Genomic DNA, 27,565 nt, shown 5'->3' on the forward strand with positions numbered 1-27,565 from the left:
TTCATCCCATCATCTATTGGAAATGATTTGGAAGATTCTACAGCAGTAAATAAAGAAGTCACTGTGAAAGTGAAATAGTCATTTAAAATCAAAGAGAATGTTCTAATGGTCCTCAAGCCATTCACATGCGTGCTGGCTTCCAAAAATTTGGGTTTAATTTGCTAATTGTGTGATTAACTTATTGCAACTTATTTAACATCTGGAGAGGGGTTAGCACATGTTTTAATTGTCAGCTGTTTTCTATGATGAAAAAGAATACTTAACATTTTTTGTCACCTGAGAAATAAATACCACCAGTTTTTGGGACCAAAGTTTGTATCTCAATGCAAATTTTGTGTAATATATAAAACTATTTTTTTGGTATGAATTTTGTCCATAATATATGTCTATATTAACGGTTAGTACAAGCTGAGTCAGGCCACGTACATTTGTGTTGAAAGAGAGTATTTTTCTGTTCTACTGAATAATGTTTGTTCAGATGACAAAAATACTTTTTTTAATAAAATCTTTTCCATTCCATAAAGCTTAATCTTTCTATCAGGGTTTGTGTTTTCATGAAATAATTATTACAGTGAGGACTGTAAAAGAACGAAAAATTGAATTTCTGTGCTGCATATATTGTTTAATTAAAATGAAATATGTTTTTTTTTCCCTGCATAGATCTCACCAAACTCTCAATAATTTGTTTACGATCTTTTTCTTTTTTTGGGATTAATGTTATCCATATCAGAGAAAATCCACACTAAAGACACACTAAATTGAGAATGTATGTATGTATGTATGTATGTATGTATGTATGTATGTATGTGTGTGTATATATATATATATATATATATATATATATATATATATATATATATATATATTATTATTTAATTATTTTCGAATAAAGGCTGAAATCTGTTTCTAAGACATATGCAAATAGTAAAGCCAATACAGTAGTTTCAGAATAATCAAAATAAATAAATATTCTTGTGTGTATGAAATCTTTACTAAGTAGTTTTTTTCAGAAAACAATGAGTTATTGTATATGGCAGTGTAAATAATTATTAACAAACAAATGTGATAGATTGGATATTACAGACAATTAAAGATGGGCATTTTATCTTTCCTTATAACTAATATACATTTTTTAAATTACTGTCAATTTTGTTTATAATGGTTGTTTATACTATAAGAATAAGTCATAAAAAATAGTATTATAAAACAGTTGCATTTGCTATATCCTTAAGTCATATTGTTTGTTACCATCATGTGTGTTACTAGCAGGACAGTGAAGACACTGCTGATCTCTGTGAAGACAGGCTACAGATCTCCATGTTGGTAAAAGAACTGCCTGCCTCACTGCTGCACTCTGGATAGGATGAACTAGACGAGATGATGTTTTTTAGCCTGTGCAGGGTGATGATAAGGAGCGTGAGAAGGAAGAGCAACAAGCTAAGGAAAATAGAAAGATAGACATAGACACTTTCAGTACGGCTGGATGAAGCTGCAGCAGCCCCAGTGGAAAGAGTTGTTGGATTGAAGTGCAGAAAGCTTTGTCCCTCCAGCTCAGTCCCATTAAGCTCCTCCACATGGCTATCCATCCCAGGCAGATGCTCACAGACACCTGCAGAGGACACTTTATTTGTTAATTTTCCTCTTTGCAGGTATATACCTAGGTATATATATATATATATATATATATATATATATATATATATATATATATATATATATATATATATATATATATATATATATGACCCGAATTCCAAAAATGTTGGGATACTGTGAAAAACAAATACAGTATTAATAAAAACTGAATAAAAATAGAAAACATACATTGAAACTGAGGAAATTTATCATTTTATGGAAAATGAGAAATGAGATACATTTGAAGAATAACGTCTCAAAAAAGTTGGGACAAGGACATGTTTATTACTGTGCAGCATCCCCTAGTGTTTTAAGAACAAGTTGTATATGTCTGGGTATTGAGGAGACTAACATATACAACAACATAAACATTGGTGAAATATCTGGACTGCAGGCAGACCAGTTCAGTTGTTGTAATAGATGCAGTGTCTAGTTTAGCATTATCTTGCTAAAATATGCAAGGCCTTCTCTTAAAAATATGTCTGTATGGAAGCAAATGTTACTTTATATACCTTCTATGTTTTACAAAACTGATGGATGGAGAACTGTGGCAAGGAGAACTGTGGTCACAAACAATCATTTCTGTGGGTGTTTCGCAGTAATTTCCATTTCAAAATCAACTACTATCTACTGATTGTTTGTTCTATTTTGGTCCCTTGTGCACAGAGATTTCTCCAGATTATCATTTGATAATATGGTGTATAGATGATGATCAGATATTCAAAGTCTTTACAATTTTATTTTGAGGCAGATTATTCTGAAATTGTTCCACATTTTGTAGATATAGGTTTTTTGCAGTTTGATGAAACTCTGACCATTTTTAATAATGAAGGACTCTCTAAGATTTTTTTTTATACCCAGTCATGTTACAGACCTGTTGCCAGTTAACCTGAACAGATGCAAAATGTCCCTCCAGCTGTTAACACTTAATCATTTATTTGTTTGGTGTTCTGTCCGAACCTTTGTACAAAAAATTTCCACCCATCAAATTTAAAATTACTTTATTTTATCCTTAAAATTATACATTTCCTCAGTTCAAACATTTCACTTTTATTGTGAATAAAATATGGGTTTATTACAAATCACAGTGTCACAATTGTTTTGGATTTAGGTAAACTATCTCAAGTATTTAACCCACCCATTATTCCACAATGTCACCAATTAATTATATATTATTTTGCCTTTCCCATTCCCATTTTAATACAGTCACATCTACAGATATTAAGGAAAGATTATTCTAGGCATTAAAGTGCTTACAACTCAGTGTATTCCATCCTTTATTAATATGTCTGTAGCTGTTATTGTTTGGCAAGACAGTTTATGTGCTCCAGATACAGTTTAAAGAGGTCACTAATAGTGTTTAATCATGCTTTTTGTATCCTGGCAACATGCATATTTGTGTGATTGTTAGCCAGTGAGTGATTTGGTGTGTCGGAGAGCTGGTGCATTAGAAGTCCTGGGTGACCACAAAGGGTCAGTCCCTTTCTATCTCCCCTCGCTCTCTTGTTCTCGCTCTCAAACACACACACATCTAAGGAGAGAAGGTCACTTGTTTTTTTTTCTCCTGTCCATGAGCTACTAACACGCTATCAATAATAGATTGTGAAGCACCTGAGTGGGGAAATGTCATGGCTTTCTGGGCTTTGTGAGAAAACTGTTGGGAGAGGTGTTTATTGAAAAAGCTTATATATTTGGAAAAAAATAAAAAAATATGAACAAAAAAGTGTCAAATATCAAGATTGGAATAAAATGTGTCCGTTAATCCTTGGCCATGTAATGATTACAGTGAAACTGAACAAAAATATGCTAGTATAATAGTTTACATTTAAAATAGTTCAATACATCCTTTATTCCAAAATAATTAATAATGGAATGACTAACTTTTGCAATTAAGTGCATGAAATAGAGATTTCTTCTTATATACTACTTACATAATACTACTTACATAAATACTTTTTATGTAGGCTTTTTTTTATAAACTCTTGCTAGTAAAAGGTTAGAGGCACACAATTTATGCTGTGGCATTAATATTTCTTCACTAGAAGAAAGAACCCTAAACTTGTTCCTGCATGACAATGCCCCTGTGCACAAAGCAAGTTCCATGGTTTGCCAAGGTTGGAGTGGAAATACTCAAGTGACCTGCATGGAGCTCTGACCTTACCCTCACTGAACTCAATTGGAATTGAACACTGACTGCACCCCAGGCCTCCTCACCTAACATCAGTTCCTGACTTTATTAATGCAATTACAGAGAGCAAATCCCCACAGTCAATCCCCAGAACCAATTTCTGCTGCAAATTGTAGTGGAAAGCCTTCTCAGAAGAGAGGAGGTTATTGAGGTGATGTTATTATAACAAATGATAACCAGAGTTTGAAGGTGCAGAAAGGCATAAAGACAGAAGATATATATATATATATATATATATATATATATATATATATATATATATATATGAGTATACACATTTGACATTAGGGGTTCATTCTGCTGCTCTGAATCTGATTCCGTCATCATGGGCCAGGAGCTGTGTGCTCTCCAGCATGAGAATTAGAATAAGCATCTCCTTTGTCTAATTGATCTGCACAATGGGTACCTCATAATGTCCACACATAGCAGACACATCTGGCTTTTAATGGAAAAACAGAGATTTGATAGTAATATTTCTCACACACATGCACACAAACACAAGCACGCACACACATATTTCAAAAGGGTTTACTGCAAAAGTAGATTGACTGACGCAATCAAATATAACTGGTCCATTCATTCACCAGTTGTTTCTTCCTATGTTATGCATAGGCTTGTTCAAATTTGTTGACCATTAGACTGTTGCTTGGAAGAATTGATTGCAGATGCCATAGGAAACATTCTGTCAATGTTTTTTACTTTTGAGATATCAATATTGCATTATATTAAATTCTTCCCATTGTCAGTGTTTTTTCTTTTTAGATGGAAGAAAAAATAGCATGTATTCTCTTCAAATTCCCTCATAGGTAATTTGGAGTGAGGATTCTGCAAGCTTCTTTATCAAAAAATCAATTGATTCCTTTCAAACATTGTAAACCCCTGAGATTGTTTTCAATTTGTAAGTAAGAAGCAGGTCTAGCTTATCCCTCAAGAAAAATAAATACTGTTATTGCTTCTTTTTTTATTTTTATTTAATTTTTTAATCTACTGATTAAAAAAAAAATCTAATCAAATCAAATCAAATTAAAACTGATTGTTTTAATTTGGTTGTGAATTTGTATTGTTAAAAAGTTTAATGTTCTATTACTTTATGTCCAATGTAGCCATAAACCCTTTTAAAAAACTTAAACCCCATTGGCACATTTGGGCTCTTGTTCTTGATTTTGCAACACTGGTGGATTATTTGTGAAGCAAAGCTTGACAACACTGGAATTTGATAAAAATTTTAAACACAATATCAAGATCTAAACTACACTCTGCAAAACGATCAGTGCTCAGATTGGCAGAGATGCATTCCTGGACTCCACATCTTTAAGGGTCTTGAGTAAACACAGCATAGCTAAACTTTAATGAGTAGGGCTGACCATCCTCTTTTTCTGCATGATGCAAACAAAGCTCATCCATGTCTACACGTGAAACATGACATCCTTGCAGCCTGCATGACTTCTTATTAGGGCAACAACTGTGCTTAGGCTGTTATCCTATTACACATCTGACAGAAAGTACAGCACTACCAGCACTGAGACTGCAAGAGGTTAGAGTTTTAACCACTAACCTGCTGAGAATTCATTATCCTTATATTATTGTGCTTTTTAAGGAAAATTTCCCCCTGTATCCGTTATTTGTTACTTTAAGAATGGTAATGAAATAGAATTAATTATACATTTATAGTTTGTTCTGTATTGTTTTGGGAGTATACACATAGGGAGTTAAATCATGGTACACTAAGTTTAAAGTGGCAAATATTTACCTGCAAGCAATTCACTGAAAGACATTTTGTAACATCAGCACCCTACAGTGTGAATTAAAAGCTGATGGATTTGAGCATCAATCTTATCTTAAACAGTTCAGATAATATTTTAAAGGATTTCCTATGACAGCTCACAGTAGCACAATGAGACTGTGTTTAATTATATTATATACATTCATGTTATTATTTCAATAATTTTACTAAAATACCTAAAATATTTTGTTATCTATTGATGCATAATAATGTTGTTTCAAATGTGTTGCAATAGCTTCATACAGTGTTTGCTTTTATAGACAAACTAATTGAGTAATTTGTATTAGATTTCTGTTTTTGTCTCTGTAATGATGACCAGATGCTGGTGTTTTACATGCATATTATATTCACTGTAGTAAGATACTCAGAATATGATGCTGTGTTAATTACTGTTTAAGTCTGTGGATGAAACAAATTGCAAGTTTTATTTTTATCCAAATAAATCAAACTAAAAAAAAACCCAAGGGGGTTAATTGACTGTTTAATTGAAATGGAATGAGAGATATATGCAGTGGCTCATTGTATATATGGAGCAATCAAATTACTCCATATATACCCCATAAATAATCTGCCATTATTATTGAGTCTCTGTCATTTGTTTAATATAACAATTCATCTGCAACAGTAAAGATTTTGGACAAATTGCATGCAGCACATATATTGTTACACATACAAGAACACTACTGTGTAGTGATAGCAAATGACAGAGACTGACCTTTTGTTTATCAGATGACAATCGTGTCCTCTACTGCACACAGAAGTCCATTATCTTGGAGTCACTGCTATAGATGAGAATTCTTCATATCCTGGGGGAATGAGAAACAGGAGACAGATGACACTAGGATTTGTGGATATAGAAAAAGATAGCTCTGTTGCACCGATTCTCAGCTGTGAGCTGGATTCTGACTATCCAGCTGTTCTACTCTGAATTTCTCCCCTCCCTCTCTGTCTCATCGCTCCCTCTCCTGTTTTTTCCCCTTCATACCTTCATTTTCGTCTGTACTACTTGGTTGTTCAACTCATAATGTTTATTTGCTCAGGTCATTCAAACAATGTATTCAATCATCCAAAAACACATTTTCTGATTTAAATTCAATATGTTTTCAATACAAATAAATTAAAATGATTGCCCACATTTTATAATTCAAAAAGCTTTTGAAAACCAGAAATGTGTGTTTGTTTGTTGCTCAGTTTTTCATATATGACTTTTGTAAGTGATAGCAGATGGACCTCAATCTCACGCCACTGATTTTGTTACAAATGAAATGTTATATTTAACACCGGTTGAAGAATTAGGCTGGGAAAAACAGGCCTGTATGTGTCTGATACTCTTCATAACTCTGCTTTTAAGTAGGCACAACTGTTTTTGGTTGTACTCTTTGATTAATGTGTTGAATTAAAAAAGACATTATTGACATTATTTGTCTGGCCAATGAATTAATTGAAACTCAATGTTGCTTGGCCTATTTGATTCCCGTTGCTAGCAAAACAGTCCTAGTCTAAATTAGACTAGCATACATTTCAAGCAGGGATGGTAGTATTTATGATACATGTACAGAATTTCAAGTACGTATTTAATATATAAAATAAGATTTTGCAATTTGTATTTGATAGGCTTGATGAAAATTGCTTTATATTTTGTATCAAATACTTTACTGTTTTGTAGTTTTGTAGTTTTATTTATTTATTTTTGGTGCCCAGAATTGTTGGGATTGGAACAGAGAATTTATCTATATGGAGGAAGGTGTTCAAGGTAAGAAATGTGCAGGCTGCCAGCTTTCAAATAGGTGTCCAAAGATTGATAAATATAATAATATTTTGTGTGTCAAACAGTCATTCAAGCAATGTTATGCAAACATTATGATACTAAACAGCTACTTCAACAATATTCAATATAATAATTTGTTTTGTTTTGTCAATATAATAAATTATAATAATAATATTTATTGCAGAATATAACAATATTCTTCAATCAAATATTTATTTATTAATGAAAATCTAATTGTTAATTAGTTAGAAACTAATTGCTATGCTTATGAATAACTTATTTGTCATTTAGTCAGTGTTGCTGATGTAAAGTATCTCTTCATTACCAAAAACGTAACTAAATTAGGATGCAATTATGATTCATTTGCAAACTGTTAAACATTAAAGTGTTGTTTACTTTAAAACTAACCTTCATCTGGGAGATCACTGGGATATGAATGTGAATATTTAATATGTTAACTGGTTGCATATGTCAAATTTATTGCATGACTCGGCCAGAGAATTTGAGTTTATATAAATGCTGTCTGCCATTTTTTTTTTTTTTTTATAAAAAAGAACATGATTGGAAGGCAGGAAGACATGCCTCCTTGTTCTGCTATTTTATTGACTAGATATTGTATGAAATGCTACAAAGTATTTTAATGGGGGAATTTGTAGCTCAGTAGTTAAGGAATTGGACTCTGGCTCAGAAGGTCACAAGTTCAAATCCCATCACCATTAAACTACCACTGAGCAAGGCCCCTTAACCCTCAACGGCTCTGTTGTAAATTGCTTTGGATAAGGGTGTCTACAATAATGTAAATAGTTTTTCTGAATTCAAATGGCTGATGCTAAATTTAATGGAATTCCCATCACCTGACAGAGTGCAGATATTCCTGCTGGTTCAGATGGGCTTTGTTGCAAATAAAGAGAGAGAAATGTGCATTTGAATGTTGCTGACATGCCCTGACTCTACCTCCCGGGAAGCCATTTTTTTGTTTCTTGTCAGCCTTGACCCCTGCCAACTCACACGAATACACCTTCCCCACACTAAGAAGGCGGTGATAAAAAAAAATAATTCTCATTGTTATACATGAACTCTGCAGTATTACACAAACCAGCCACATTATATACACAGTATCTCAATGGAAGGACTGTTTGCATAGTAAAAATAACAAAAAAAGAATGACATGCCCTCAAGGCACATCTGCAATATTTCATACCTGTTCCTGAAAAAAACTGGCATCAAAATTCATCCCCATTATTCTCAGCATTGAAATTCACGGCCCAAGTTACTGCTGTTTTTGTGTTTGGGTTACATTCAATATCTAGTTTTTTCTGAGCAGTTTTTGTAGATAAAGCTGAGGGGAGTTTGAAAAGAACTCTGTAAGAGCAACCCAACCTTTATCACAGAGCTCATCTTTCTGAAAACTTTTGCAGGCAAGTGATGCACTTGATCATCACATTATCATCACATGTATCATATTACTGATATATAATTTTAATTGTAACCAACATATTTGATCATTAGTAATAGAAATACAATAAAAATATTAACTACAGCCACTTTAACTGGATGTTTGTTTTTGACCAACTTTCACATGAATGCATGATTTGAAGAGAATTTTCCCACAGAAGATGGCATCATATTAATCAAGAATATAAACTGCTTATGTTTAGAAGTGACACAGTGGATCATGTTGACAGAGTACACCATATGAACAGATCCTCCTCACCCCACCCACTCCCGCCTTTTCTTCTGTGTTTCTCTAAAGCCCTCTTTTCTCTTCCTCCAGCTGCCATGTTTCTGCGCTGTTGCTCCCTGCATGGCAATCGGAAGCTTAGAGATTGCAGGATGTCTCTGGTAGCACAGGCACAATTATCTTCTCACAGATGCCTGGCAGCACACTCAACAGCTGAATCTCAATTACACATTTCTGTCATAAAACATATATGCAAATGCAGTTTTCTACAACATTTATAGTGCAGAAATCAGAAACCATTTAAATGCAAGTTTATCCCAGGTGGCTAATAGGTACAGTAAGGGACAGAGACCTGTGACAATGCAAAGAAAATTAGATTAAAAAAAAAACCAATTTCTTTTGGGGCCTTTTAATATCTTTTTGTGTATTTATATCTCTATTCAGATATACATGAAATAGCCTCATGTTTTTTTATTGTATTTAATTTAATTAATTTAATTAATCTTTCATTCATGCACCAATAATTCATGTAAATACAATTTAAGTAAATGAATCAGCTAATTAAGTAAATTAAGGGCTCAATTTCAAACAAGGGCTATTTTCACACTGACTAATTTTGGAAGAAGTCTACAAACCTTGTCAGAACACATGACAATAATTAATTAATCTGGAGAATGGTCAAATTAAATCCTCCCAGAAAAAATGTGGTCAGAATAATAAGATACCACAAAAACTAAATATAGTTGAGCTGTATTTACTATATAATTAGATTTCACAAAGATTTTTATATGTCTTCTGAAAAACTTCTAGATCCTTTCAAGGGCTTTTTTTAAAGACTCATCAAGCTAATGCATCTAAGAAGTATAATACTCTCTTAAATAAATATGCCCTTGTCCACAAATTGCCCTAACTATTGATTAGTATCGCTGTGATTGACAGGGTAGAGAGAATATTTCATCCCTCTGACACACACAGCATGGCCAATTTTGCTTGCTTTTGCAACTGTCCTTGACTGAGTTGGGATTCTCTTAAAAATATTGTAAGAATGTTTTTGATGCCTTATAATAAAGCATGTAGTTTGAAAAAAAAGGTAATTATTCTTACATAAAATCCATTTGGGCTTACAATGAGGTTGAAAAAGACAGAGGTTGGAGTGTAGTGCCAGCAGAGGAGCTGGTGTGTGTGTGTGTGTGCAGCCTTAGCAGGAAAACCATGACTAAGGCTGCTGTTCCATTACAACAGTAATTGGAAGATTCCACTTTGAGGTCTAGTTAAAATGCCCCCTTAGTGGAAAAACCTTGCTTGGCTAACTTGATCCACACATCCTATCAGTCAAAAGTCCAATGACTTCTGCTAAATAGTTCAGCTGAAAATCAGCAGGACATGTTTGACTTGACCTAAAACACAAATTCTTGAGTTTTACATGTGTTTTTTTAAATATATTTTTTTATAACTTTTTTAAATATGTATGTTTGTATTTATTTCCGTTTCTTATACTGGTTTTATTTTTGCGTTGGTTTTTATTAATGACATTTTTTATTATTTCCCACAAGCACAAGTCTCTGTTGCATGATGCCTGTGTTTTAATTATATTCTCCTCACATGCAGTACATGTGGTTTTATTTTTCAAATGTATATGTAGTGAGTGTGCGCGTGCGTTTCTTTGAATTATTTTTTAATTATTAATTTATTTTGCATATAAGACATCTGGTTTTATTTATTCGAAAATGATCACATATTCACAGTTTCCAAGCTGGAGATTTTATTTTTCTCTGTAAGGACTGTGGATTTATTTTGTTTGTTTCTTCTACATGTCATTATTGGGACACTCTGAAATACTGCTTCATTTATGATCATGTTTCACACATGTGTAATCATATAAAAAAATATGATCGTGTATTATTTTTCTGTAAACGTTCGGACGTAAAATGTAAACATATTTATTCTATGCTGAGATTCGGGCGGAATTAACGCGGAAGTGTTTATTTCTATGGTTACGTTGCCGTGTGAGATGTTTTTAGCAAGTCAGCTTCCGGCGTTTTTAATTAATCAGCACCTTATAAATGAGCAGGCACTTAATTTACTTCCTGAGGCTTATTATTTACAGGTGCGCTCTTATTGGTCGAGTTACTGATCTAAATGACGACCAGCAAATATAAAGTGTCAGAAAAGCCGCTGTAGATAGTCGACTAGTGTTTTTAATAGTCTGGTTGGTTTGCGTGAACTCGAGGAGCCGCAGGTTTGTTTATTGTGATTTTGATTAGTTTCAGGCATATAATTTGCTGACGATTTTAATTTCTATTTGCACTACCTAATCTGTGAACGACTTATTTAAAGGTTGAGCTTGCAACTTAAACCCGAGTGGCTTCTTGTCTTGTAATTTGACCTGATTATTTTGGAAAATGAGCTTCAGTGGCCTTGCACCATTTGCCAGCCAAGAGAACATCTCTGCTCAGGGAAGGGTGGATGGTCCTTGTGTAAAAGCTGGCCAAAGGGTTGTGCTGGGTGTTTTGACTGAAAATGATCATCATAGAAGAAGTAATCACGTAAGGCTCTAAGATCTGCTCTCTCAACACTCGTGCCTATAGTGTTCTTTAAATGCTTTTACTTAATATCCTGTTCTTCTCAAGGGCGTTCCAGCTAAACATGGATCAGCGCTGCACAATGTGTCTGGCCATGACAATGATTCCTATCATTGGTCCTCTTCTGCCTTTGGTATTCGGGTCGCTGAGCCGATTGTGGAACGAGCTGTTAAACCTATTGGAGATCATTTGATTTCTCTTAACCCTTCAGAGCTTCAGATTTTGACTGCTGTTAATGATCTTACCTCAGGTCAGCTATAGTTGCTCAAAAAAAAGGCTAATTCAGATTAGACAGTCAGTTTAGTCAGTTTCAGCTGTATCTTTGCAGGATCGAGTTTGGATGCTTCTATGCAGTCGTTGCCTGAGGAGGGAGCAGCCACTTCAGAAGAAATCTTGTCGGCTGCTGAATATGCAGATGATATCCATAATCACCTGCGAGAAAGTGAGGTCAGTAATTGCTGCTATAGTATTTAGCCTATGCTTTCTTGATCTCTATTTACCCCCCTCTCCCCATAGTTGAGATATAGGCCAAAGCCTGGTTATATGAGCAAGCAGCCAGATATCACAAACTGCATGAGGGTCATCCTTGTTGATTGGCTGGTTGAAGTTTCTGAGGAATACAAGCTTTGCTCGGAGACTGTCTATCTGGCAGTGAACTACTTGGACCGCTTTCTCTCCTGCATGTCTGTTCTCAGAGGAAAACTACAGCTTGTGGGAACTGCTGCAATCCTTCTAGCTGCGTAAGTGGACCTGTAAGGATTGTAGGGGGTTTCTTTCAATTAAAATTGTTTTTCTTTTATATAAAGGAAATATGAAGAGATCTATCCTCCAGAGGTTGATGAGTTTGTCTACATCACTGATGATACCTACACCAAAAAGCAGCTCCTGCGTATGGAGCACCTCATGTTGAAAGTGCTGTCCTTTGACATGACTGCACCAACCAGTCACCAGTTTTTGCTGCAGTACATTTTGGAGGGAGATGTCTGTGTTAAAACTGCAAATCTTGCTTTGGTAAACCTAATCTTTTAATGTGTACTTAATACATTTAAACTGAACTATATTTATCTCTGCAGAATTTGATCCATGGTTAGTGGCCTCCCCTTTGCCCCCTTTTTCTTTTTTAAATATATATATATATATATATATATATATATATATTTTTTTTTTTTTTTTTTTTTCCCCAGTACATTTCAGAACTGAGTTTACTTGAAGTGGACCCCTTTCTGCAGTTTCTTCCGTCAATGATTGCTGCTGCAGCTTATTGTCTGGCAAACTATACTCTCAACAAAGCACTATGGGTAATCTGTTTTTGATTTTGTATAATAAAGCAAATTGGAGCTGTTTAATATTGCAGATTGTTATAACTTATGAAACTTACAGCTGTCTGTAGGGTATTTGTGCCTCATGGAAGTGTACCCTGAGTAAATAACCTGTGGCCCTTTCTCTGGCAGCCTGATTCTCTGCATGCTTTTACTGGCTACACTCTGGCTGAGATTGCACTGTGTCTGCTTCAGCTCCATCAGCTTCACTTGACTGCAGGAAGCTTGCCCCAGCAGGCCATCTGTGAGAAGTACAGGAGCACAAAGTGAGTTAAGATTATTCCCAAGAAACTTTCAGAATGCAAGTTTAAATTTTTTTTTTTTTTTGAAGCATGTGGTTCTTAAGTCTTATGCAGGTTTATGCACAAGTTTAAATGTTGTCTTTCCAGGTACTGCAGTGTATCCCTGATTAAACCAGTGGATTGTTTGCCACTGCACTGATGTCCAGTGACTCTGAAGCTAAATGAACTGCAGCACTTACTCATCCATATGTAAATAGTGCATGGACTGTAAAGTTTTTTTTTAAACATTGATTTTAAATTTTTATGTGATTTTTATCATAGTTCATAATGCAACTTGTGAAATCTGCAATAAAATTAGTCATGTGCCTGGATTCCTTGTTCAGGCAATGGGTATGATCTTGTTTGGGTATGTGAATTACTACTGCAGGAGTGTCATGCAGAATCATGGACTGCTCCCTTTTTTTTTTTTTTTCTCCCCCAAATAAAAGAAACAAGTTGCCATATTTGTGTCACTTTTTCATTTAGAAAGGTGTTAACTCAAAACTGGTAGCTTTCAAATAAGTTTAAACAAGTTAGTGGTGTTGGCTACTGAGCTATCTACTGGACAGTATTTGAGACTTATTTGGGCTTTGTAACTATATTAATTGGCCAACTTTTTCATCAATCTCTTTTTCCCTTTTCTTTAACTGTAACAAGCTTCCAAGTCCAAAAAGTCTTTTGGCAAGGAAAATAAACTTGACTTAAGTCACTACTCTTAGTCAATAGGTCAGTTAAAATGTTCCTATTTTTGAATTTAGGTGACTGAAAACCAAATTGCTCCTTGCTTTATGCCTGAGACAGGTTGTGAATGACGGTTCACATGGATGTCTGTGTGATTGGACCCACACAGATAGGGTCCTGGTTTATTCTTGCTTTTGCATAAGTGGTCACCTATGTGCCACCATATAGCTAGAGGATTAAATGTTCTGTTGGTCATATCATTGCTGTTTGCTTTCTAAGTTTAACTATAAAATGAGCACTTTTTCATCCTCAGTGACTCAATGCTTGTTTCATTTCTGAACTTTAAATTGTATTTATAAAAAGAGGAAAAAAATCTAGAAAATAGTCATTTGGCTGGCTTTAGAGGCTAGGTAACTGTTTAACTTCAAACATTAACTCTACAACTCCCAGTTATTGTTTAGTTTGACTAGAGCATAATTTTGTAGTTTTGGATGGACTCAGTTTGTTTAGCAGAGGGAGAAAGATGAGCAAATTGAGATTTTTGATAAATACAGACTAGAACACAAGAGGCGGCTCCTGAAATGTATATATTTTGTTTGAATTTAGTTATATGCCGACTTGTACTAGTTTATAGAAACTAGTGTTCATTTGACTTATACAAAGGTCTGAGATCTTAGTCAATGTGTCACGCGTTGTGCTATTACTTCCAAGAGATCTGCCACTTTACAATTTCGAAATTTAAAACCCGCCCCAATGCATCTGAATTTCCAACAGCCACTCGCTGAAACTAAAAATAATGGCGCCCTCTAGCGACGGTTAGTTAATTTCTGTTCAGCGCACTGTCGTTTTATAAGCATTAAACAGAGCCCCGGTCGTCAGTATGCAAATATAAGAGGATTAGCCGCCTGACTAAGTGCTGCTTTTACTGGTCTGTTAATCTTGTTTTTGCTTATATTTTTACTTATTACGAGTAAGATTTCGTTTTACTAATTTACACACGTATTGTTAGGATTAAGATTGAGATTAAGTTTTCATACTAGTCTTCAATATTTTATTTTATATTTTGATTTTGATATGTACTTGTTATTAACTTGTCTGGAACAGCAAGTTAACACGTGTTGCTGTAGTGGAACCTTCCATTTTTTATTATGAATCTTTTCCCTAGAAAAGTGCCTGTAGTGTTCCTTAAACACATTACATATTACAAGATAACCATGGTCCAATTATACACGTTCGAAACGATCTAAAGGTAGACTATATCCATGATTCCAAATAAAAGGGAGAAAGCTGTTAAAGATAAGGACAGTTTAGTTAACAACCTTTTAAATTAAAATACTACAATGACTACTACTAATGATAATAATTATTAGTAGTAGTGTTAGTAGTAGTATGTGAAGGTGGAGAGTTGGAAAGTGCTAAATAAGGAAGCTTTTATATGTTCACAGTAACCTGTGCAGAGAACTAAGACATGTATTTCAGGTAGAACAAGCTGCCATGAATTGTTGAAGTGTAGTTTAGTAAGCAGTACATTTAAACCTGTTCATCCAAATTAAAATATTATAAGAATGACATTTATTGCATTTGCTTAAGGTTTCTGAAATATGCAACGCAAATAACGAGGTTTTCAACATAATGCACTTCTACAAATGTTCTAGCTAAGATTGTTTACAAGATTGTTTAAGCAGGGTGCATTTCCTTATATTCAGTGCCAGATTTTTTTTCTCTATATTCACTTGATCTACATGACACTCCTGAAGACAGTCAAGTCTTAAGATATGGAAACTCCTGATCCTGTCAACATTCAGATTATAAGGAAGCACTATGACAAAGCATTGGAATGCCTCAATGCAGGAATTCTGGAGGACAATATGGGAAATAAAGACAGAGCGATTGCCCTGTACCGACTAGGAAGACGTCATCTCCTACAGGGCCTGGAAATGGCCACAGGCCAAAATGATGCTCAACAGGTTCTAGTGAAGATGAATAAAATGCTGAGCAGTGTCACTACTAGACTGGCTGTGCTGGAATCTGCTTCAGCCACACAGCCCTCTGGTATCCAAAATTGCTACCCGATCCTAAATCAATCAGGAGGTAATGCCAGCTCCCATACTAACAGAGCATGTGCTTCAACGCATGTAGGTAGAGATCCCTGTCTGCCAAAATCACCCAGCATGTCCTCTGATGTGCCCTTGGATCGGCCACCAGCCTACACCCCACAACCCACAGACAGGCTTACTTGTACTCTGCAGAGCAAGAGGAGGACCTTTCCTTCACTGCCAACACCGGATATGGTTTCCCACCATCAAGATGTTCTATTTTTCTTACCCCATGGGGTACAGATATTCTTTGTTCCACCAAATGGGCAAGTCAGTGCACCATCCTATCCAGGGTACCTGTGCATCACCCTAAACACCAGCCAGTATAATAATGATTGCAATGACACCAGACATCCTCTAGCTTATCTGCAGGTGAGCACAACATTTTTGGATTTGATTGTACCCAAGACATTAAGGCCATTAAGAGGTTTAATGAAAACATTTTATTCAGCATATAATCAACTAAGGTAACCCATAAAGATTAATTTGAGTATAAATAGTATTTAAGTATAGCTGTCTGGTAGAATCAGAATTATGTTGACATTTTGTCATATCACTGATGTTTAATTGTTGTTTAAGACACATTTACACATAAAATGCCTACATTGTCTGTGAATGGATATTGTGAAAACTGTATATGGAAAGAAGTTATCAGTAATTAATTGGACAAACACATAGGGAAAAGGCAAAGAGCAAAACCAACATTCTTTCGGTGAGTGCTTCTGAAATTTAAATTCCTCCTTAAACTGTTGTGCAACCCATTACACGCAGTTTCATATTTTTTTTTATGTTTAGCGGGTGGTTTCCAAATCTGTTTTTTCAGTGAAATTTTGAAACATTTAAGAAAAGTGCAGGCCAGTTAATGTTGTTTTATTACTGTTTTGCTGGTGGCCAGGGTTTTGGCATTGTGCTGTATTAGCACTTTTCTCCTTCGAAAGCCAGCTGTCCATTGCCACTGGCCAATTCTAGAACACACACTACTATACTATACTTTAACTTACACTAGCATACACACAAAATACTCACCCAACACTCAATGTCACCCAACTCAGCTTTGTTGATTGTGGACCCTTTTGGATAAAGTGCATTTAACTTGATATTTTATTTCATCATCATTTTGAGATGCAGCATCATTTTTATTTTAGATTGTAATCATTTTAAATGTTTTAGTTTGAAGACTTAGTTATTGTTATTAAACATGAAGTGGCTTATAATGTTTCAAATGAACTTGTGAGTGACAGCTAGGGAAAAATCATAACTGAGTTATGTTTGCAGGTATGTGACTGGCACTGCCCACTGTTTCCAGACCTGCCAGTCCTGCTTAGTGACACTGATGGCTGCAGTGCCTGGCTCATGTGTTGGTGTTGTGTTGTCCTCTGAGATTTCTGCAGTGGACAGAAGTCTTTTTCAAGAGCACCTGTCCATATTTACACAACTCAGCATTCAGGTAACTCAGCACTACAACCCAGTCTAGGCCACTTAATTTAATCTTCTCCATATGAAATGTACAAAAAAATAACCATGATGAGCTTTGTTGTTAATATTGTAACTAAATGGTGTCTAAGTAGTGAATATTCTAGTGCTTCTTTTAATTCTGGTGGGCCATTAATATTTTATAGAAGGAGTTCTCAACATTTTAAAATAGTTCTACTGACTGTTTTTTAATAATCTTTATTATTATTGAGTTTTGGATTAAATAAATAAATATAGCATGAATATAACATCTTCACAAGTTTAAATAAACAAGTAACGAAATACAAATCTTGCACCTCCTTTGCAGTGTTTTAAGAAATGGACATCACCATCAACACTGACACGTTCCAAATTATAGCTAATATTTAAAACATAGTGTTAGGGCTGTAGCTATTGATTATTTTAGTCATCTATTTTTCCTTTGATTAATCAGATAAGGAGTACTTTTTCTTTATTAAAGATAAATACTAAATATACAAGAGAAAATAAAACAAATAATTTGTTACCTTTTTGAAAAGAATTTAATTTCTATTGTTGAAATTGCATACAAGAATATCTGTGAAAACTAAACCCATTTAGTGCATTTAATTGCCATAATTACATGAAAATGCAAATACATATATAATATTACTACAAATATCAAATTACTCTTAAAAAAGGTAAACACATTGTACAGTGTTTTCTTTATGTTTTAGTTTGAAATTATCCCAAACCTTGGAATCTTCTCCACGCCTCTCGCTGTTTTCATCCCGTTCCTCCGTTTTTCATTTTTCTGTGTTTACCTGTTCAGAGCAGTCCAGAGTTTAGTATTACCTGAGTTGTTGAGGGATCGTTTTAACCCTACACAGTGTACCTCCAGGTCAGTTTTTATGACTATTAATGAAGTACGACATCAAGTACGACATCAAACTTATGCTTCTTGGAAAATGTTATAAGCAGATATTTTGATGTGTTGAAAACTATGGTTAATGGGTATATATTTCATTAGCATTGCCCTTTACTGCACACCAAAACGAATATAACAGTAGAGTACATATAATATAGAGTAGAGTACATATCCATAATCTAGCAAGGGATTTTAAACATATATGACTGACCCTTACACAACAATTATGTTCCATTGGCATATTTTGGCATACTGCTGACAAATAAACTGATTTTTAACCCTAATGAAGTCTGCAGAGTATAATAGAGCAGATGAAGCTACAGGCAGAAACATTAACCAGAATACGCAGACTCTCATCAGTCCTTCAAATGACACAGCTTCGGGAAAAGAGAAGAATTTACCTAAATGGAGTGAGAAGATGTCACAAAGCATCACATCAGGTTTGTATTAAAGTAAACAAACAAACAGAAAAAAACCTTTTAAAATGGTGGATGAGTGTTTATTGCTCAGACTAGTGATTTATATTGTGTAATTTACAGCTGCTACCATTTCTAAATTGAGACTGCTGATATACAGTAGATCACAACCAACAGCAGCAAACAGCATTATTACATTCTTAAATGATGATTCTGTTATGAATTATACTAGGTTAACTGCAATAGAAGAGCAGGCATCATATTTGAAGTCCTTGTGAAAAATAGAACGCGTTGGAGAAAGTGAATGTTCAAGGTGTTTTCGTCAACAGGGGGCAATGTGTGTTTAAATTATATTTATTTACTAGTCCACTGGGAGACACTCTTTATAAATGGACAAATTTTGATAAGCAGGAGAAGGAGAGGAGGAAGACGTCTACAGAGACGGCAGGAAAAGGAGCAGTGTAGGAGAGTAGAGGTTCGGGTTGGTACTTTAAATGTTGGTACTATGATGGGTAAAGGGAGAGAGGTAGCTGATATGATGGAGAGGAGGAAGGTGGATATGCTGTGTGTTCAGGAGACCAAGTGGAAAGGGAGTAAGGCCAGGAACATTGGAGGTGGGTTTAAACTGTTTTATCATGGTGTGGATGGGAAGAGAAATGGTGTAGGGGTGATTCTGAAGGAAGAGTACAGTAAGAGTGTAGTAGAGGTGAAGAGAGTTTCTGATAGGGTGATGATCGTGAAGGTGGAAGTTGAAGGATGATGATAAATGTCATCAGTGCCTATGCTCCACAAGTTGGCTGTGGGATGGAGGAAAAGGAAAGATTCTGGAGTGAATTAGATGAAGTGGTAGATGGTGTACCTAGGAAAGAACGATTGGTGATTGGGGCAGACTTTAATGGGCATGTAGGTGAAGGAACAGAGGTGATGAGGAGGTGATGGGTAGGTATGGTTTTAAGGAGAGGAATGTGGAAGGGCAGATGGTGGTAGATTTTGCTAAAAGGATGGAAATGGCAGTGGTGAACACGTATTTTAAGAAGAAGGAGGATCATAGGGTGATGTATAAGAGTGGAGGAAGGTGCACACAGGTGGACTTTGTGCTATGCAGGAGATGCAACCTGAAGGAGATTGGAGACTGTAAGGTGTTGGCGGGGACAGTGTAGCTAGACAGCATCGGATGGTGGTCTGTAGGATGGTTTTGGAGGCGAAGAAGAAGAGGAGGAAAGTAAGAATTGAAAGAAGAATAAGATGGTGGAAACTGAAGGAGGAAGAGTGTAGTGTGAGGTTCAGGGAAGAGGTCAGACAGGGGCTTGGTGGTGGTGAAGAGGTGCCGGATGATTAGGCAACTACTGCAGGAGTGATGAGGGAGGCAGCTAGAAAAGTATTTGGTGTGACTTCTGGAAATAGAAAGCAAGACAAGAGACATGGTGGTGGAATGAGGAAGTGCAGGAGAGCATTAGGGGAAAGAGGTTGGCAAAACAGAAGTGGGATCGACAGAGTGATGAGAAAAGTAGGCAGGAGTACAAGGAGATGCAGCAGCAGGTAAAAGGGATATGGCGAAAGCTGAGGAAAAGGCATATGAGGAGCTGTATAAGAGGTTGGACACTAAGGAAGGAGAAAAGGATTTATACCGATTGGCCAGGCAGAGGACCGAGCTGGGAAGGATGTACTGCAAGTTAGAGCAATAAAGGATGGAGAGGAAATGTGTTGACTAGTGAGGAGAGTGTGTTGAGAAGGTGGAGGAGTATTTTGAGCAGCTGATGAATGAGGAAAATCACAGAGAGAAGGTTGGAGGATGTGGAGTTGGTGAAGCAGGATGTAGATAGGATTAGTAAGGAGGAAGTGAGAGCAGCGATTAAGAGGATGAAGAATGGAAAGTCGGTTGGACCAGATGACATACCAGTAGAAGCGTGGAGATGTTTAGGAGAGATGGCAGGTTAGTTTTTAACCAGATTGTTTAACAGGATTCTGGAAGGGGAGAGGATGCCTGAGGAATGGAGAAGGAGTGTGCTGGTACCGATCTTTAAGCATAAGGGAGATGTGCAGACCTGCAGTAACTACAGAATTAAGTTGATCAGTCACACAATGAAGTTATGGGAAAGAGTAGTGGAAGCCAGGCTGAGAGAAGAGGTGACCATCTGTGAGCAACAGTATGGTTTCATGCCGAGGAAGAGCACCACAGATGCCTTATTTGCTTTGAGGATGTTGATGGAGAAGTATAGAGAAGGACAGAAGGAATTGCATTGTGTATTTGTGGATTTAGAAAGCGTCGACAGAGTGCCAAGAGAGGAGTTGTGGTATTGTATGAGGAAGTCAGGTTTGTCTGAGAAGTATGTGAGGGTGGTGCAGGAAATGTATGAGGACAGTGTGACAGCAGTGAAGTGTGCAGTAGGTACGACAGACTGGTTCAGGGTGAAGGTTGGACTGCATCAAGGATCGGCCCTGAGCCCTTTCCTGTTTGCAGTGGTGATGGACAGGTTGACGGACGAGGTCAGACAGGAGTCTCCCTGGACTAGGGGAGATATGCGCTGGAGAGAAGGGGAATGAAAGTCAGTAGGAGTAAGACAGAGTACATGTGTGTGAATGAGAGGGAGGGCAGTGGGTGATGCGGTTGCAGGGAGAAGAGGTGGAGAAGGTGGAGGTTCAGGTACCTGGGGTCAACAGTGCAAAGTAATGGAGAGTGTGTTAGAAGTAAAGAAAAGAGTGCAGGCAGGGTGGAGTGGGTGGAGAAGCGTGACAGGAGTGATTTGTAATAGTAGGGTATCTGCAAGAATGAAAGGGAAAGTTTATAGGTCTGTGGTGAGACCTGCGATGTTGTATGGATTAGAGACAGTGGCATTGAGTAAAAGGCAGGAGGCAGAGCTGGAGGTAGCAGAGCTGAAGATGTTAAGGTTTTCGTTGGGAGTGACGAGGATGGACAAGATTAGAAATGAGTTTATTAGAGGGACAGCGCATGTAGGATGTTTTGGTGACAAGGTGAGGGAGGCGAGATTGAGATGGTTTGGACATGTGCAGAGAAGGGACATGAATTATATTGGTAGAAGAATGCTGAAGATGGAGCCACCAGGTAGGAGGAAAAGAGGAAGGCCAAGGAGGAGGTTCATGGATGTGGTGAGGGAAGACATGCAGGTAGTTGGTGTGAAAGAGGCAGATGTAGAGGACAGGGTGGTATGGAGACGGATGATCCGCTGTGGCGACCCCTAATGGGAGCAGCCGAAAGAAGAAGAAGAGGAGTGTTTTTTTTTGTTTTTTGATAAGCAGTCTTTGTTTTTTAACAAAGAAGATGATAAATTGTTAATATAACTAACAATTAAAAATTATCTCCACAATTTTAGTTGAAGTATGAGCAACCAATTATATTTCTGCACTCCTCTACATGTTTAGGGGCTTCATGGCTCAGTCGCGGCCTTTTGCAGGGAGGTGATGCCACAGGTAAAGCCATCCAAAGCGGAGCAGTCAAACTACGCAACCACATGACACCAAAGGAAACACCAGCTGAGGTCAGCCCCAGAGTCATCACAGGCCTGCATGTAGCCCAGCAGGCTACAGGGGGAGCTGTCAAAGTCAGTCATTTTCTGGGTAAGTACTTTGGTGACAGGAAATGAAGAACATCTCTTAAAGATGGATTAAGAACCCTGTAACACAAGGACTGTTGAAAGATGATAGAATGTAGGTTCAGTCCCAAAGGACAACCTTTGCAGGTGTTTAGAGATTAGTGATTAATTACTGACTAACTACTAACAGCTTTACCAGCACTTCAATAGTTTAAGCTTAATAATAAACAGCATTTGGAACTACATCAGATGTAATACTATACATCTTTGCCCTAACTAATCACACACAATTGCTTTTTTTTAATTAGCTATTATTATTAATTGATTAATAAATGATTAGTGATTAATTATGATTACATTACATTCAAATGTGGTTTGTATATAGATATCATTATCTGAATAACAAACAATCCAATGTCACACATAAATCAAAAGTTCTTGTTGTGTTGGCACTGTCTTGCACTGTTCTTTCGGCTTCTCCCATTAGGGGTCGCCACAGCAGATCATCCGTCTCCATGCCCCCCTGTCTTCTACATCTGCCTCTTTCAACCCAACTACCTGCATGTCTTCCCTCATCACATACATAAACTGCCTTCTTGGCCTTCTTCTTATTTTCCTCCTTCCTGGTGGCTCCATCCTCAGCATTCTCCTATCGATATACCCCATGTCCCTCCTCTGCACATGTCCAAACCATTTCAATCTCGCTTCCCTCACCTTGTCTCCAAAACGTCCTACATGCGCTGTCCCTCTAATAAACTCGTTTCTAATCCTGTCCATCCTCATCACTCCCAACGAAAACCTCAACATTTTCAGCTCAACTATCTCCAGCTCCACTTCCTGTCTTTTACTCAATGCCACTGTCTGTTATCTATACAACATAGCAGGTCTCACCACATTCCTATGAACTTTCCCTTTCACTCTCGCAGATACCCTTTTATCACAAATCACTCCTGCCACTATTCTCCACCCACTCCACCCTGCCTGCACTCTTTTCTTCACTTCTCTAACACACTCTCCATTACTTTGCAATGTTGACCCCAGGTACCTAAACTCCTCCACCTTCACCACCTCTTCTCCCTGCAACCGCACCACTCCACTGCCCTCCCTCTCATTCACACACATGTACTCTGTCTTATCCCTACTGACTTTCATTCCACTTCTCTCCAGCGCATACCTCTACCTCTCCAAGCCCTTCTCAACCTGCTCCCTACTCTCACCACAAATAACAATATCATCCACAAACATCATAGTCCATGGAGACTCCTGTCTGACCTTGTCTGTCAACCTGTCCATCACCACTGCAAACAGGAAAGGGCTCAGAGACGATCCTTGATGCAGTCCAACCTCCACCTTGAACCAGTCTGTCGTTCCTACTGCACACTTCACTGCTGTTACACTGTCATAATTCATGTCCTGCACCACCCTCACATACTAAATTCAGCTACACCGTTCCCTGCCAACACCTTACAGTCTCTAATTTCCTTCAGGTTGCATCTCCTACATAGAATATAGTCCACCTGTGTGCACCATCCTCCACTCTTATATGTCACCCTATGATCCTCCTTCTTCTTAAAATAAGTATTCATCACTGCCATTTCCATCCTTTTAGCAAAATCTACAACCATCTGCCCTTCCACTTTCCTCTCCTTAAAGCCCTACCTACCCATCACCTCCTCATCACCTCTGTTCCCTTCATCTACATGCCCATTAAAGTCTGCCCCAATCACCAACCGTTCATTCATAGGTACACCATCTACCACTTCATCTTCACTCCTCCATTCACAGCCCACTTGTGGAGCATAAGCACTTCAACTTCCAGCTTCACGTTCATCACCCGATCAGAAACTCTCTTCACCTCCACTACACTCTTACTGTACTCTTCTCTTTCCATCCACACCATGAAAGAACAGTTTAAACCCACCTCCACTGTTCCTGGTCTTACTCCCTTTCCACTTGGTCTCCTGAACAGACAACATAGCTACCTTTCTCTTCTCCATCATATCAGCTAACTCTCTCCCTTTACCAGTCATAGTACCAACATTTTAAAGTACCAACCCGAACCTCTACTCATCTCCACTTCTCCTTTTCCTGCCGTCTCTGTAGTCGTCTTCCTCCTCTTCTTCTCCTCCTTTGGCCAACAGTAGCCCACTTTCCACCGGTACCCTGTTGGCTAACAATACCTGTGGCGGTTGTTGGTAACCCGGGTCTCGACCAATCCGATATGAATTTCTCTTTCGTGATCCGCATATTTGATTTGGCACATGTTTTACGCTGGATGCCCTTCCTAACGCAACCCTCCCCATTTATACGGGCTTGGGACGGCACTAAGAGTGCACTGGCTTGTGCAACCCTAATGGCTGGGTTTGTGTCAGCACTGTAATTAGGTAAAATATTCCAAATCTCCACATACTTAACCAGGTGTGAACATGAAGCAGACTTAGACCGATATGTATTCGAAGGGAACAGAAATTAAACTTCTGTCTCACTTCTCACCAATGCCCTAGATTGCCATATTTTAGTTTGGTTTTCATGTTTTAAATGTATGACAAATTATGACCTTTGATGAAAAGACTTTACTATTATCTTTGTTAGTTAATGGTCTGTCAACTGTGGTTGGACTCGTTGCTAAGGAAATAACACCACATGCCAAGAAGCATGGCAGCAAATTGGTCCCAGCTTCCTTAAAAAGTAATAATGATGCCTGCACCAAATTGAATGGAGTCAAAGTGGTGGCTACTAGTAGTTTAAAAGGTGAGCAATGTATCTGTTATCATCACATTTATCATGGCTTTCACAGAATCTTCCCTTATTTCCCTTATAATATATCCCTTATATATTCGTCCCCTATTATGTTCCTTGCCACAGTCACCAACGGCTTGTGTAAGTTGGGACAAACTTACACTTATAAAGAACATATACGTTTTTTTATCACCACATTATCTGTGTAAAGCTGCTTTGAGACAATGTTCATTGTTAAAAGCGCTATACAGATAAAAAAAATTTAATTGAATTATTTGTATAAAAGATGCATTCAAATTTTTAACATTGTTTATTTTCTTTAGGTCTTTCAACTGTATGGACAGGTATGGAGACAGCAGCTAAGACAGTTGGCAAAAGTGCAAGCTCTGAGACGGTGCTAACTGTCAAGCACAAGTAGGTGTTGTGATTTTTCAGTATAATTATAGGAACAATAAAGTCATGTTTTCTCAGTTTCTCAATAATCACTCTCTTTTTATACATTTCTCTTCCCTCTAAAATATTAAACCTTCCAAATATTTTCACTTGTTATGTTGGGGAAATGGTTTTATTTTTCCTGTCTCTTTTAACTTGATTTTTCAGATTTAGGGGGTAAGAATGCATCCTAGATTCCCCTACCAACAATTAACAGGTGGCTGGAAATAAAAAAAAAAACGAATGATTCATGACTAACACTGCTTTTAACTGCCTTATTGCCTGATATATTTTGCCATTTAAGTATTATTCAACAGGTAACTGATTTTTTTTTGTTAGGAGCCTCTGCTGTATATCAAAGTACAATAAACAAAATGAATACAGCAATCTGGTTGGTTCTATTTATGATATTAGTACTGACTTGCATTCTTCAGACATCACATAGCATTTTCTTTGTAATTACTTAAGTAAAATTTCAACACCAGTATAACTTAACTCACAATAAATGCACCTGTTTTTGCTGTCCATGCATCCTTGTCATTTTAGTGTGTCCACTTGAAGGATACCTTAGCTGTGTTAAAATACAGTTTATGGCAAACTTCTGCTACAAAGTTGGAGGCACACAATTAAACAGGATGTCTGTATTCAACAGAATTACAAGTTTTAACACCTGTTAAGACCTGTAAGAGGTCTTAACACCTCAGTCTTCTAGCCAATTCCACTGTAGATAAGTGAGGTCCACTTTGCAAAGGTTGCAGTGAAAGAATCCTGACCTAAAGTATTTTTGTTCTTTCTAAGGAAACAGACGAGCTACACAAATCACTTACATTTTATTCGTGAAGCTAAAGTTTTATCCACATGGCCTAAATGCAACGCATTTCCAAATAACAAGGGAAAGTTTACAAAAGTGTTACAAATAGAGACACAGAGAATAAGATCCACTGACTTTGACTAATATACGTCAAAAGTGTAGACGTTCTGACCTGGTCTTGGTTTTGTGTGATTAAGATATGGCAATCAAGCCGGCCAAGCTGCTAATTCTGCTGTCCAGTCAGCAATCAATGTGGGAGTAACAGCCTTCACCCTGGACAATATAGGGCTCAAAGCTGTACTGAAGTGTGCAGGCAATCAGATGTCAAGCTCATCGACTGCAGAAGACCAAACCATGAACCCAGAGAAGAAAGCTAAGGGAGAGATCTGCGAGAAAAAATAGTTACCTGCAAAAAAAAGTTCAAATAAATATTAAATGTCCAATATATTTGTATCATGTACACAGATAAATTTATTACTTAATAGTTTATATATTCTATTTGATCTTTTTGTTTGGAAAATGTCATTTAAATTTGAATGTAAAATAAAAATAAATACAATATTGCAAAATATTGAATTGTATTTTTAATATTTAATACTTACTGTCAGAGTAGCCAAACATTATTAATTTTAGCACTGTTCTTGTTACTTTTGATGATGTAATGATTATTATTATTATTATTATTATTATTATTATTATTATTATTATTATAGTTTCCTTTCTTTCTTCCACTTCTTCTTTGCTTGTAAACATAGGCATGCACAAACAAAACAACCTGAATTTTATATATTCAGGAAACTTATAGTCAGATTAGTAAGATAATAAACACAATAAATAACTAAAATAATTAATTTGTACTAATAAATTAATAAATATAATAACTAAATTTTTTTTTTTGCATGTTTGTCACTTTAATGTATCAGATCATTAAACTAATTTAAATATTAGTAAAATATAACAAATAAACACAACATGCATTTTTTAAATTTGCGTTCGCGATAACTTGCAATGAGTTTGTTAAAGTGCTGTGGAGGAATTTTTGCCCTCATTGGAGGGTTTTTGAGCATGAACTGCCTTTTTAAGTTCATGCCACAGCATCTTAAAAGGATTCAGGACTTTGACCAGGCCATTACAAAGTCTTCATTTTGGTTTTCTTCAGCCATTCAAAGGTGGACTTGCTGGTGTTTTTTGGATCATTGTCCTGTTGCAGAACCCAAGTTTGCTTCAGCTTGAGGTCACAAAC

The 27,565-nt window shown here is 36.7% G+C and overlaps 3 protein-coding genes across 12 annotated transcripts; 2 read left to right on the forward strand and 1 right to left on the reverse strand.

The window, feature by feature from the left end:
• Positions 1-1,087: 1,087 nt before the first annotated feature.
• On the reverse strand, positions 1,088-10,287 carry LOC124393719 (serine-rich and transmembrane domain-containing protein 1). Of its 3 annotated transcripts, none has more exons than XM_046861718.1 (3): positions 10,160-10,287; positions 6,322-6,412; positions 1,088-1,609 (listed from the first exon to the last, which is right to left on the reverse strand). In XM_046861718.1, exon 3 carries the CDS (start codon positions 1,584-1,586, stop codon positions 1,263-1,265), a length of 324 nt encoding a protein of 107 aa, XP_046717674.1. In that variant the 5' UTR covers positions 1,587-1,609; positions 6,322-6,412; positions 10,160-10,287; the 3' UTR covers positions 1,088-1,262. The 3 variants fall into 3 exon arrangements, with proteins under 3 accessions (XP_046717674.1, XP_046717675.1, XP_046717676.1); XM_046861719.1 differs by having other exon boundaries at positions 10,181-10,230; XM_046861720.1 differs by lacking the exon at positions 10,160-10,287 and adding an exon at positions 9,089-9,116.
• An 851-nt stretch (positions 10,288-11,138) lies between these two features.
• ccna1 (cyclin A1) lies at positions 11,139-13,591 on the forward strand. Its single transcript, XM_046860406.1, has 9 exons — positions 11,139-11,294; positions 11,393-11,601; positions 11,686-11,887; positions 11,966-12,084; positions 12,154-12,377; positions 12,444-12,648; positions 12,822-12,935; positions 13,089-13,222; positions 13,346-13,591. The coding sequence occupies exons 2-9, from the start codon at positions 11,458-11,460 to the stop codon at positions 13,395-13,397; spliced, it is 1,194 nt and encodes a 397-aa protein (XP_046716362.1). The 5' UTR covers positions 11,139-11,294; positions 11,393-11,457; the 3' UTR covers positions 13,398-13,591.
• A 1,194-nt stretch (positions 13,592-14,785) lies between these two features.
• On the forward strand, positions 14,786-26,948 carry sparta (spartin a). Of its 8 annotated transcripts, none has more exons than XM_046860399.1 (8): positions 14,786-14,846; positions 15,676-16,386; positions 17,321-17,461; positions 18,663-18,813; positions 22,171-22,365; positions 24,933-25,091; positions 25,403-25,493; positions 26,520-26,941. In XM_046860399.1, exons 2-8 carry the CDS (start codon positions 15,694-15,696, stop codon positions 26,722-26,724), a joined length of 1,635 nt encoding a protein of 544 aa, XP_046716355.1. In that variant the 5' UTR covers positions 14,786-14,846; positions 15,676-15,693; the 3' UTR covers positions 26,725-26,941. The 8 variants fall into 8 exon arrangements, with proteins under 8 accessions (XP_046716355.1, XP_046716361.1, XP_046716356.1 ...); XM_046860405.1 differs by having other exon boundaries at positions 14,812-14,846; positions 16,058-16,386; positions 26,520-26,936; XM_046860400.1 differs by having other exon boundaries at positions 14,820-14,846; positions 15,680-16,386.
• The last annotated feature ends 617 nt before the right edge of the window (positions 26,949-27,565 follow it).

Source organism: Silurus meridionalis, chromosome 11 (genome assembly GCF_014805685.1).
Source record: "Silurus meridionalis isolate SWU-2019-XX chromosome 11, ASM1480568v1, whole genome shotgun sequence".
Classification (NCBI taxonomy): Eukaryota; Metazoa; Chordata; class Actinopteri; order Siluriformes; family Siluridae; genus Silurus; species Silurus meridionalis.